Below are 13,055 nucleotides of genomic sequence, written 5' to 3' on the forward strand. Positions count from 1 at the left end.
ACCTCTTCCCTGATCTTCTTTTCCCTCTGTCCTCCCAGAGTCCCTCCCAGACGTTATTCACTTTAGGACAGCACGTCGCTTATAGTGTCCAGGGATACCTTGCGTTTTGTCCGAGCTTCGCTAGTGCCGCCTTTACCGCCGACGCGCGCGAAAGACAAAGCTGTCAGTCAGGCTTTACTTTACCATTGTACCTGGCCATTGTATTTGCAACTTTTCGCGACGCGCTGCGTTCGCCGCCGTACATTATCCTCCTTCGCCCACGGAAGTCGGTCGAGCTCTTTCGATACTCCTCGTTTCTTCCTCCGTGGATATCGCTGCGGCCAAATGTATTCGGTGTTCATTGCACGCGGTCCTTCGCCTTTTGCCCATGAAATTTGACGATACCCCCGGTTTTCGACAGCCCGCGACGATTGCGATCGCGACCGGAATCGTACCCATCAACACCAAGCACGCCCGCACAATCACAAGCAACAACTCCTCCTGCTCTCCCACCGCTGCCGCTACTGTCGCCACTCCTGCCATCTTATTATGCTACCGGAACGGCATCAATTCACATGCCGTCACTGCCACATCGCCCAGCGCTGGCTCCCCGTGACGGCATATCCAGCTTTGCGTCAATTCAAAGCTCCGACTCTTACTATAGTAACGAAGGTGAGGAAAACCGGGACTTCCTTCCACATTCACAGCCTCTATAGACTAAATGAGAGCCATCGAATGGCTTTGCGACTGACGCAAAATCAGAAATTGCCATCCTCCACGATGTCGTCACGGCTGCCCAGGATAATCTCGATCTCCTCCCCGAGGGTGAGAGGTTGGCGACGAACGCTCTGTTTCAGGCATACGACGCCGTTCTCCCAAAATACGGTATCGACCCCGAGGAGGACCATCACATCTCGCGCTTGGTCTTCCGAGTCGGCGGCGAGCGCGGCGACGGTTCACTTTTGGATAAACTTCGCAATGTTTTGGCGAGGATGGGTATTGAGCTGGAGTTCGACAGTCGCAGCGAAGGTTCGAGACCGCTTTCAGACCCAGGCGATGAACGAGACCATGGATTCCCGTTGCAACCGTCACCTCCTCACTCCAATAGCGAACATAACTTTGCTACCACGGACGATAGCTCTTCGGAGCATATACAGCCATCACAGCAGGGGCGCTTCAGGCCGATCACTGCCCCAGACGAGGCAATCCGTAACGGCGACTGTGCAAACCTCCAAAGGCTGATGCCCATACTTCCAAGGCCAAATCACCTGGCCCCTGATCTCTCCGAACGCTTAAAGCACTCATCCCAAAGTCACTCGCCATCCACAGCTGCGGGTACGGAGCCGAGTCACCAGAGCCCACGGTCAGTGACTGGCTCCAATGAGCACCGTGGAGCTAGCGACACCACTATTCAACCCGTTGAGACTGTTGCCCACGATGCGGGAAAGAACGTCAGCATCGCTGCTTCCCGTCCTGTCCGACCCAAGTCTGTTAGGACAGTCAATTGGCTTCTGCCAGAGGACGTTGGAGCCAGGCCTATTGTTGATGGGCACGAAACTTTACGGGCGGAGCAAAACATCCATTACGAACCATTTCCAGCGCAAGGCGAACAGCGTCCACTAAGAAAAGACCAGCCACAATTCTCTCCTGGCCAAACCATGTCTCATGGCCAGTACCCTCAACACGAGCAGCCCCAGCAATACTTGCCCCAGCAGGGCAATCTACACCAGCAACAATCTGTAGCCCAGAACGACATACATAACCTCCAACATCAACAGTCCCAACATTACGCTCTACCCCAGCAATCCAATGCGCCTCAAAACCCGCAGCAGCAACAACAGCAACAGCAACAGCAACAGCAGCAACAACAACGACAACAACAACAACAAAAACAACAGCAGCAGCAACCGCAACGGCGACAGCTGGTGTACATTGACGAAACCCCCAGAAATGAGGTCAGCGGTCGTCAGCCAAATATTTCGACAGTCGTCCAGCACGAGACCAGCAAGCGGCCCAGCATTGACACAAAGGTTCTTGGGCAGGAGTCGTCTAACATCGAACGACATCAAGTACTGCAACAGCAGCAGCAGGAAGTAGCGCCAGTTCCACAAAAGGAACCTTCTGGTGACAACGTCCTACTTACTAGGCAAGCCACACCTCCCGATGAGGGATTGGAAGATGACCTAGCGATGGAAGCACGATACGCCTGGCTGGAAAAACGAGCGGCTCGAGCGGCTCGTTACCTGCAGATTCTCAGAGGAATATCACATTGGGAGACCTACGCAACCGAGAAGCGTGAAAGAACCGCCGTAGCCAGACGGCATATTTTGCGCATGCGCCACTTTGACCCCTGGGAGTTGGTGACAGCAGACGCCAAGCTCAAGGGGCGTCGTATCTTTACTTCCCGCTTGCTGACTCTTTGGGTGAGGTGGGCTGACGACGGCGTTGTCATGGAGCAGCGGGCTGTGACACTATCTGCACGCCGCATAGCTGAAAGAATTCTGGCCGCCTGGTCTAGTTCATGTTCAACGGTCACGAGGTTGTTGGTTCGGCCCCAATTACAGGCTCTCTGTCTCCAGCAATGGGGATTGTCTTGCTCAGCGTTGCGCGTGATTTCTGCACACACAGAAGAACACAGGACCAGAATTCGGTGGTCTCTTGCCTTCAATTCCTGGCACCAACAGGTGCGATGTCACCAAGACGGCGTAGCAACTCATCGGCGCCTCAGTGTCGTTCGGAACTCCTTAGACCATTGGCAACTAGAGACAAGGGTCGAGATCTTTCGTGCAAAGATGGGGTTCAATCTGGTACGCGATACCATATGCAGATGGCACAACGCATGTCGACTACCGCCACACCGAGTCGCACCTGGGTATAGCGGCCACAGAAGGCATAACAAGGACCAAGCCGATCCTAAGCTGCCACAGACACCCCATGGCATGCATTCCCCTCTGGCCAATTCTCATAGATTGCTCAAGACAAAAGTTTTAGACATCTGGCATCGGCAAGCATTGGACATGGTTCGGTTTAGTAAGAGATCGCGAACCTCTGCTAAACGTCAAGCGGCACGACACGTGGTCGATACCTGGCAAGCTGGCATTCTGCATAGCTCAAATCTCTGTACATGGACCCAGCGTGGTTATTTTTTCGCCAGCGTCAACGCAGTGGTGAAAACCTGGCGCTCAAAGGGGGCCTGGAGATCTCAAACGCGAAGGTCTTACGCACGATACAGGCAACATGTTAAGGCCACCTCAACGAAGGAAAATCTGAGTCGCTGGAAGTCATTGGCTCGAGTGCATCGCAACCTTGGCTGGGAAGCGACTAAGCACCACAGCATGGAGAAGCGGGATCGTGCTGTTGGTTTCTTGGACGTTTGGTATCAGGACAGCAGCCGCGATCGGGGTGCTTCCAGGCTCCTTACAGCCGCATGGCTCGGCGAGTGGCATATCATTTCGCAAGACCATGCAAGCGTGCACGGTCGCTCGAAGGAAGTCTGGCAGGAGACCTTAAAAATGCGATACTGGGGTCAGTGGCAGTCTACGGTACTTCAACTAAAGAGCAGGGAATATGTTGCCACAGATGTCAGAGAAAGGAATAAGAAGCAGCTCGTTCGTCGTCTTCTTCACCATTGGAAAGGAGATGAAGACATAACCAGGTCACAACATTTGAGCGCGATGAGAGCAAGCCTTGGGAGCTCACGGAAGGGCACTGGACTCGGCATGAGTCGCCAGTCTTTCCAGCTATCAAGGACAGTACACGAGCGGCCGGGGACAGGGCTGTTCAGAGCCTCGAAACGCCAAGAAATGGGCCCTACGGTTGAAGAGGAGGAGGATCAAGATGGGGGAGGTTCAGGAGCCGACGCGGACGGAGTCGTTGTGAGCACACCAACACGTTGGACAGGGATGGCATCCTCGGTGCAGTTACCATCCATGACACCATTTGCTCCTTTGCCAACGCCGTTCGAACGTGAGCTTCGAGAGCGGTACAACAGGAGTGTGCCACCAGCCCAGGCTAGTCAGTTGAGCAGGCTCTCTTTCGCACAGGCCCAGAGGCTTTCCACAGCCGACATGAGTATGCGACGGGCAAATGGCGGTCGGCCTGGGGCGCTGGGTCAAGTAGATTAAAGAGGGTTGGAACTCAGGCTACGTAATATGGCTTCTGGTGGATATTGACGTCGTGTGTTGTCTTGGAAAAATGTTAACTAGTATACCCGACTGATTTGAGTAAAGACGGTATGATCTGGGCTAACGTGCATTGTACCACCTGGGACGCGCAAATATCGACATTGCATGTCACGGCAGGCCGTCGAAAAAGAATAATAATAGAAGGGGGAATAGGAGGCAAGTTGAAACGCATACTTCCCGACTCTGGAAAATCCGCGACAAAAGCACTTGCCCTCGTTGACAGGCATTGGCCAACCGTGGCTCAGATGGTCATTCTGCAAGCTGGCGTCATTCTCCAACGTTATCTTATCGCTGCAAGCTTCCCCGAGACCCGTCACCAGATATAGCTACGTACCTTGCCTCTCCCTGCCTTGCCTTCCCTCTTTTGTTTTGTTCCCTATTCTGTATAGTTTACTCTATCGTGTTATTCAACCCGTATGCAGTGTACGCATACACCTGCCTTCCCTCACTTTGCCTTACCTTGGTGCCGACCTATTCGAGGTCGTACCCCTCCGTGCCCTCTAAAGATCGCTATCTCATTTGTTCCCGACAGAGCTCCTAAAAGACTATCCTGTCCTTCTTTGCATGAACCTTACGCGTCTCAGAACCCATTCAAAACGCGCCGTATCCAGTGTCTTTCATCTACGACCTCTGCCATCGCCCGCCCCAACATTTCTCTGCGCCTTGCCGACCAAGTTTCCGTCGGCGACGGGCAACGACCGCGATCTGCTAACCCGAGCAATGCTGCTGCGAGTCTCGGGCTAGTAGGATGAGAGCAGTCCTCCCAGGCAGGCCCAAATCTGGGCTCTACGCTCTTGCGACGGGCTTCTGGGACTCGAGGCACTTCAACGTGAGCCATTGGCGCCCTCGCTTACTCCTATTTCGCTGATATGCGTCCCTGTAGGTCTACATCACGGGCAGCGCGTTCACCATCCTGTGCGATCCAGGCACCATTGTCCAAACCGTCTACGACGAAGACCCAGCTCATCTGCAAGCCGTTGCATTCGACGAGTGGTCTGGAAAGATCGCAACTTGCACCGATTCCGTCATCAGAGTTTACAAGCCATTTGGACAATCAGAGGACGCTTTAAAGGTAGTTCTCCGATCCAGCCCTGGACTAGCTTGCTCTGGCTCTGCAGACTGTGCTCTGTAGTTTGAAGCGGCTCATCGCTAATTCTATGTGTCTGCGATAGTGGGGACTCCAGTCTTCGTTCCTTATACCCGACCTTCGAGATGCTATCGACAATACCATTTTGAGCTGGGGCACATCCGAAGAGCTCCTCGTAGCTCATTCTGCCCTTTGCATGTATTCGACGGCCGACGAGCCAAACAGCATATGGACGAAAACCCTTCCGAGCCCCTCCAAGCTTGCAGAAATATCCTACGATTCGGCGTACATCGCCTCGGTTGGCTTTCATGACCGCCTCGTCAAGGTGTGGCGCCGTCTCACGTACGGCGCTGAAGACGTGCGCTTCGACTTGGCTTACCTGCGACACCCAGATATTGTGACAAGTATCCGATGGCGAAAACCTTATCATATCGAACAAGCTGTCCAAAATGTGCTTTATACTGCATGTGTCGACAACAAGATTCGCATTTGGACGGGGTCCGACCCCCATGCCCCCCAGCAACTGAATCTGTGGGGGACCATTGATCTGCCTTCGGCATTCCGGGAGCAGAGTCTCAGGACCGTGAGCCCCCCTACAACATTTCTGGCCTTCATCATCGACGGCAGGGACGTATCCGCTGCTACGGAGCTAGCTGTACAACGCCGCCCGATTCAGCACGGAGAACAAGATAACGCTCTTGAGCACCTGATTTCCCTTGCAAATAAGAGCCCTGAGCTATGTGTCGCCTTCAACGGTGCTGGGGAAACGGCTGTCTTTGTTGTAGAAGACGTAGGGTCTAAATCCAGCAAGTCCACGGCCGCGAACTTGTCTCGATTCAAGCCGCAAGACCTCGAATTTATGTGCAGCCAGCACGTTGTGGTACAAAGTTATTGTGACCGGCGGACTGGGCGACTACGTATCTTGTTTCACGACTTTGAGGGCCAAATACATGTTTATGAATCTGACTTGGTGGACTTCCTCAGCCCGGCCGCCGACCAGAATTGCCTTTCTCGGCAATGTATGTGGTCTGGGCACTCGGCTCCTATCAAGAAGATGGTCCGAAATTTTAGCGGGCGAGCAGTGGTTTCCAGGACAGCGGAAGGCGAAAGCATCGTCTGGACTCATAACGGCAACACCAAATCAGGATTATCGCGACAGAGTGTCATTCCAGGTAGTGGACATATTCACCGCATATGTGTTCTCCGAAAAGGCCGCTTTGTCATTTTTCTGGAGCATAACACCATATATCTCTGGGATTGCCGGTTGCCAAAGGCCATGTTGTTGGCACGTCAGTCCTATGAGATTGCTGGCAAGCCTCTGTGTTTGGTGATACTGCCTAGGCAGCCACACGAGGAGTACGCAGTAGCCCATATTGCAACTGTCACCTCGGAACAGCAGGGTCTCGTTTGGAAGGTCAATCTCCCGCAGTATTCACGCCGAGGGTCCGAAACTTGTGTCAACGGGCGCGATGAAGGTTCGATACAGGAGTACTGCAGGTTTCAACTTGACAATATCGAAGGTCTTGCCTACGTTTTGCCTGTTGACCCGGCAGGCTCTGCACCTGTTACATCCGGCTTTCTTGACGTCTTTGCTAAGGATATTGCTATTTCGTACACGCATTCTGGGCGGGTTGATTTCTGGACAGCCCGTGTCGACTATACAGAGGACAGGGTTGGATGGCTTTCAACGTGTTCAGCCGAAACGGGACTTTCGGAGCCAGCATTGGTGAGCGGCAGTACACTCAAGAAAGCGGCACTTGTCGATTCAACCAGGTCCCAGCTATCCATTTGGGACATCGGAGCTGCTCGACTCGAATTCACACAAAACTACGGAACTAACAACATAATTCAGGACCTTGACTGGACATCCACTCCAGACTCACAGTCAATACTGGCGGTGGGCTTCCAGTCCAAGGTTGTTCTATTATGTCAGATGCGTTTTGACTATCTCAATAAAGGACCGGCGTGGGCTGCTGTGCGAGAGATCAGCATTCGAGAGCTCACTCCCCATCCCATAGGCGATTCGACCTGGCTTGGTGATGGGCATCTTGTTATCGGTTCTGGCAACCAGATGTTTGTTCACGGAAGAGAATATGATCTTTCTGGCTCGTTGGTAAAGAGCTTACAGCTTCCCCATAGAAAGAATGGCGTATGGGATTTATTTGAAGCTGTTCAACGATTTAATGGTCCACTGCCAATCTTCCACCCACAGTTTCTGAGTCAGAGCATTCTTGCAGGAAAGAGTATAGCGGTGCGAAAAGTGCTTGTGTCTTTGTACAAGACACTCAAGTTTCACGTCGCAGATGAACCCATCGACGACTACCTTGGACTCGATCCATCTGAGTTTTACCAGGACGAGGTACCAACCTTCCTTTAGCCAAAAGGCATCTCATTGAGTGCTGACTGAAGAAAATGGCAGGCATCAGCAATGCATGCGTCCGGATCGCAAATTAGTTCTCACTTTGATTACCAGGCAACTGCGGATGAAGAGGACGAAAACTTCACTGAAGACGTTGCTTATGCAATCAACGAGCGGTTGACCAAGGTCGATATTGAACAGCTCTCTGGGCATGAGCAGATCCAATTGGCAGATATTGTCGAGTGTGCCGGGCTCGTCGAGAAACAACGTAGATCTTTGGATGAAAATGGCGCTCGCTTTATGCTCTTCTTCCGCCAACATGCCCTACGGAAAGGGCGGACGAGCGAAATCCAGATGTCCTGGAGAGAGATCAACTGGGCCTATCATTCCACGAGCCAGGACATTCTTGTTGACTTTGTCACGAAACAGTGTCACAGCGGCATTCGCTGGGAAGACGCGAAAGAAAGCGGCATGTTCATGTGGCTGGGTGACCGCAATGCGTTGGTAAGAACACTAATCAGGTGATGCGTGACCACCCCCGAAGCTGATTGAGTTACAGCGAGCGCAGTTTGAAAATGTTGCTCGAAACGAATACACCAAAAGTGACGCGAAAAACCCGGTCGATTGCAGTCTGTATTACTTGGCTTTAAAGAAGAAAACGGTGCTCCAGGGTCTGTGGCGCATGGCATACGGAAATCGTGAACAGGCTACGACTCAGCGCTTCCTCGCGAATAATTTTGATGATCCAGTGTGGCGAACAAAAGCCCTCAAGAACGCTTATGCCCTGCTCAGCAAGCGTCGGTTCGGTGAGTACTTGCGTGTGCACATTTGCAGCCGCTCACGACTTGCTGACGTTTGGCCCAACAGAGTACGCGGCCGCATTTTTCCTCCTGGCGGATCATCTTCAGGACGCCGTCAATGTTTGTCTTAATCAGTTGCGGGATCTCCAGCGTGCAGTTGCCATTGCAAGGGTTTACGAAGGAGATCAGGGACCGGTTCTAAGAAAGCTATTGGAAGAAGAGGTGCTTGCTCTGGCGGCCAGGGAAGGCAATCGTTGGCTCGCCTCTTGGACTTTCTGGATGTTAAATCGCAAAGACATGGCTGTAAGGGCCTTGATTGTGAGTTATTGCTTCCTCCCAACAGCTAGCCCCGGCGTGTCTGATCGATTACTAACCACGTCTGGATCCTTGGCACAGTCACCCGTTTATACCTTGATCGAAACACCATGTACCCCTGACATGCAATCGAAGTTGTTCCTCACAGACGACCCGGCTCTAGTGGTTTTGTATGCCCAGCTACGACAAAAGACGCTGCAGACGCTTCGCGGGGCCTCCAAGGTCACTCCTCGCGTAGAATGGGAGTTTGTGCTACATAGTGCGAAGCTTTACGACCGAATGGGCTGCGACCTACTCGGCCTAGATCTCGGTATGATTGAATGCAACATTGACATGCGGATACGAGAAACTAACAAAATGGCAGTCCGTAATTGGGAGTTCTTGAAATCCGCCATAAGCAAAACGAACGGGTTGGGCGGCGAAATCAATCCGCTGAAGCTATTGCGTCGCCGTAGTTCATTGGTCGTTGCAGATCTCCCAATGTCGACTCTTCATGTGGAGATGAGATCTGGCGTGAACAGGAGCAAGGATTCAGCGCCAACAGTCTTCCAAGAGCCGGACTCAAGCTCACTGCTTGATAGCTTCGGTTTCTAATTGTCGGCGTGCGAACACGGGCCACGTGGTATAAAGGGGGGATCCACCGGGCTCCATGAACCAGGAGGGCGAGGCATTCACATAGCGAAAATCGAGTTGTAGATTCATCGTTTTAGCATCTACAACGCGTGCAATATTAGAAACGAACGCATGCCGTGTCAGGCTGTCGTTAAAGCAACCTTGACCAACTCCGATCACTTACTTGGTAGACGAGGGACCAATCATGAAGATTACTAAGCCACACAGCAAGAGCCCGCACGTCACTTTACCGAGTTCCGGGCCGGACTAGCGTGGTGGGCAGGCATAATCTTAATGTAAGGATGGGCCTTCAACACGCCGCGACGTGCTTCAATTCTGACCAAGCACGGACAAACTTGGGGGTTTGGATCAAAAGATAAGCGATCCATTGCGGATACGAATCCGGATTACCCATGCCGTTTCGAGGATCTCTCCTGCACGGGCAAGGGTTGCGACCGTACTTTATCTTACTTGATTGACTTCACCACAGAACAGTACGGAGTCATATCTGCCCGCTTTGGACTTCATTACCCCTTCCTCTGGCTCTTCCGTAGTCGCCGTTTGCAAGCAACCTGCCACCACCTCATGCATGATTTCGCCGCTGAGGGAGCGCTTCAGACGCCGGGTTGGTTAGCAAATTGACATCGCCATCATCATACCCTTCAGCCACGTCGACGATACCCTCGTACCGAGGCACTTACGTGGTTTTCATCAGCTCCCATCAGTTCTCCGCACCATAGGCTGTCTCTCTATCCACCAAGGAAGACTGACGGCTACCATGGCTCCAAATCGGGGTTATCACGATGGCCAACTTGCTGTTGACGCGACACCCGCTGGCGGCAACAGCGGCGGAGACTCTTCCAAGCAAAGTCCGACCATACAGGGCCGCAGTTTTACGATCCGCGGCGTTGTGGTCGGTCTGCTCGTCGGCCTGGTCATCTGCTTCTCAAATATGTACTTTGGATTGCAGACGGGCTGGGTGAGCACCATGACCATGCCCGCCAGCCTGATGGGGTTTGGCATTTTCAAGGCGCTCGCGCGTCACTTAAAGTTTCCATTTAGCCCTGTCGAGAACGTCCTCGTTCAGACTGTTGCAGGGAGTATGGCCATTATGCCTCTCGGATGTGGCTTCGTCGGTGTTGTATGTCTTCCCGTCATCATAAGCAAAGGAAAGCTTTCGCCATCTTGCAATAGGTCAAGTCATCTATTGCAATGGTTTAACACAAGTAGACACGGCTGAACATGAATGCAGATCCCCGCTATGAACTACCTTCTCACGACCGATGAGCAAGGGCCACTCCATATCAGCTTATGGAAGTTGATCCTATGGTCCCTAGGTCTATGTTACTTCGGTGTCGTTTTCGCCGTTCCTCTGTGAGACAGCCCCAATGATTCCTTCCACCTTCGGGTTGTACTCGCTTTCTTTTTAACACTCGTTAGACGTCGGCAGGTCATCATACGCGAAAGGCTGCGCTTTCCGAGTGGCTTCAGCACAGCCGTGCTCATTGGCGTGCTACACGGACAGACACGTATCTCAAATTCAGGCGGGTCGGAAGACACTGTAGCTGGTGGGTTCGCGAGTCTAGTGCCGGACCCTGACGAGGCGACTGTCATGGACAACAGTCGCACCGCTACAGGCGCAGATGCCGAACATGGCCGCATCGCAGGGTCGGAACCTGATGTTCATCAGGACTGGGCCGGGAACATGAGGTTGCTGCTGATTTGCTTCGGAGTCTCGGGTCTCTATACGCTTTGCTCTTACTTCCTACCCAGCCTGCGCAATATTCCCGTCTTTGGGACCGAAGCCGCCAGCATCTGGCTGTGGACACTGAATCCGAGCCCTGCTTACATAGGGCAAGGAATCATTATGGGACCCGAGACCACCCTGCATATGCTTCTGGGTGCAGCAGTGGGGTGGGGTATTCTTTCACCTCTGGCCAAATACAATGGATGGGCACCTGGCTCGATTGATGACTGGGAGACTGGAAGTAAAGGCTGGATCGTATGGGTCTCGTTGGCTATTATGCTTGCTGATGCCATCGTGAGCCTTGGTCATATTGCCTTTCGGCCACTCTGGCATCGGTTGAGTATTTTGACTGGCAATACGTTTTCGCAACGAGTATTGCGCATCTGGCGGAAGCTTGTCCGGTCCCAGGACCAATCTAGGCAAGGTTACTCGGCTTTGAGAACCGAAGAGGAGACAGAAGCAACCAGCACGTCGCGTCTTCTGCCTGACCAAGGACCAAACACGATTGTGCGTCGCAGAGCTTCGGTTTTGCCTGACAACTATACGGAGGAAGACGATGCAGACGCACCACCTGAGCAACAGATTAGCAATCGTCTGGTCTCAGTGGGGCTTGTTCTATCTGTTCTTCTTTGCATCATGACGATCCATATTGTCTTTGGCGATCTTGTCCCGCTTTATGCAACCATTGTTGCTGTTCTCATGGCCCTTCTGCTCAGCATTATGGGCGTGAGAGCACTGGGTGAGACGGACTTAAATCCTGTGTCGGGAATCAGTAAATTGGCGCAGTTGTTCTTTGCCCTTATAATACCACAGTCGCATAAGTCTAGTGTATTGATCAACCTTGTGGCGGGTGCAGTGGTAAGTATGCCATCGAGATGAAGTAAAGCAACGCTAACCATGATGCTCACGCAGTCCGAAGCAGTATGTCGAGTGTGGTTGAAACGCAACCCTAACATCTCTAAGTGTACATCTAACTCGATTTCCAGGGTGCTCTACAAGCCGGGGACCTCATGCAGGACTTAAAGACAGGCCATCTTCTCGGTGCCGCACCTAATGCTCAGTTTTGGGGGCAGGTTATTGGCGCAACGGCTGGTGCTGTCGTGAGCGCTCTTGTCTACCAATTATACGCGGCGTGAGTGTGTCTATATTCCTTGGCCCCCTTTCTACACCGTCTCGGCAGACATGGAAGGCTAATAATTGACTGGTACAGGGTCTATGCAATTCCTGGTGATCTGTTCCAGGTCCCGACGGGCTACGTCTGGATCTTCACCGCCAGACTCGTTACCGGGAAAGGTCTGCCACCGAATGCCAGGGAATGGGCATTTGCCTTTGCCGTTATTTTTGCTATCACGACTATGATAAGGACAACGGCGACTGGCAAAGTATGGCGGTCTTTTATACCGGGCGGAATCGCAGTGGCTGTGGGTAAGTTTATCCAGGGGTTGATTGAAAAGAACGTAGAGGCGAAAATGGATTCTGACAGATGCACAGGAATGTACAACGTTCCATCCTTCACACTGGCACGGACGGTCGGCGGCTTGCTCAGCTGGTATTGGATTTCGCGGCGAGGGCAGTCCAGCACACCATTGATTGTGCTTGCGTCAGTGCGTATTAGTCGTGCGCAGTGTGGTGGTTTTGATTGTCGGCTGACGTTGTGTGCTTACTGCAGGGCTTCATTCTAGGAGAGGGCTTCCTGAGCATCGTCAATCTTGTGCTGCAGAGCCTTAGTGTACCGCATTACTAGGTAGGTAGGTCTTCGGTGTGGTTCGGGTCAAGTGGAGGAGGAGACGACAGTAGAGGCGGACATGAGGCGAGGGGTTTGAAGAAGAGGCAAGGGCAGGTGCGTTAGATTTGAATGGCACTCCCGTTCCAGGCTGAAACAAAAGGAAGCCTACATAAAGTTGGGAAGGCAATTTATTGGGATATGTTTATCGTGTACCTAGCTAATAATTACTTGGGCAGGGTACCTAGT

General features: G+C 52.6%; 2 protein-coding genes across 2 annotated transcripts; both read left to right on the forward strand.

Moving 5' to 3' along the window:
* Nucleotides 1-367: 367 nt before the first annotated feature.
* Nucleotides 368-9,318, forward strand: RAV1 (Regulator of V-ATPase in vacuolar membrane protein 1; the record flags this gene model as incomplete). The annotated part of the gene is made up of 12 exons (XM_037318417.1): nt 368-591; nt 644-651; nt 742-2,402; nt 5,047-5,235; nt 5,336-6,976; nt 7,103-7,323; nt 7,390-7,609; nt 7,670-8,113; nt 8,169-8,415; nt 8,477-8,727; nt 8,806-9,034; nt 9,089-9,318. The coding sequence occupies 12 exons, from the start codon at nt 368-370 to the stop codon at nt 9,316-9,318; spliced, it is 5,565 nt and encodes a 1,854-aa protein (XP_037184260.1).
* Nucleotides 9,319-10,114: 796 nt separating this feature from the next.
* CGCA056_v003161 (putative oligopeptide transporter) lies at nt 10,115-12,827 on the forward strand (the record flags this gene model as incomplete). Its single annotated transcript, XM_037318418.1, has 8 exons — nt 10,115-10,477; nt 10,589-10,710; nt 10,777-11,941; nt 11,996-12,004; nt 12,070-12,215; nt 12,294-12,508; nt 12,575-12,687; nt 12,753-12,827. 8 exons carry the CDS (start codon nt 10,115-10,117, stop codon nt 12,825-12,827), a joined length of 2,208 nt encoding a protein of 735 aa, XP_037184259.1.
* Nucleotides 12,828-13,055: the final 228 nt, after the last annotated feature.

Source organism: Colletotrichum aenigma (assembly GCF_013390185.1).
Source record: "Colletotrichum aenigma strain Cg56 chromosome Unknown KSG_Cg56_contig02, whole genome shotgun sequence".
Taxonomy (NCBI): domain Eukaryota; kingdom Fungi; phylum Ascomycota; class Sordariomycetes; order Glomerellales; family Glomerellaceae; genus Colletotrichum; species Colletotrichum aenigma.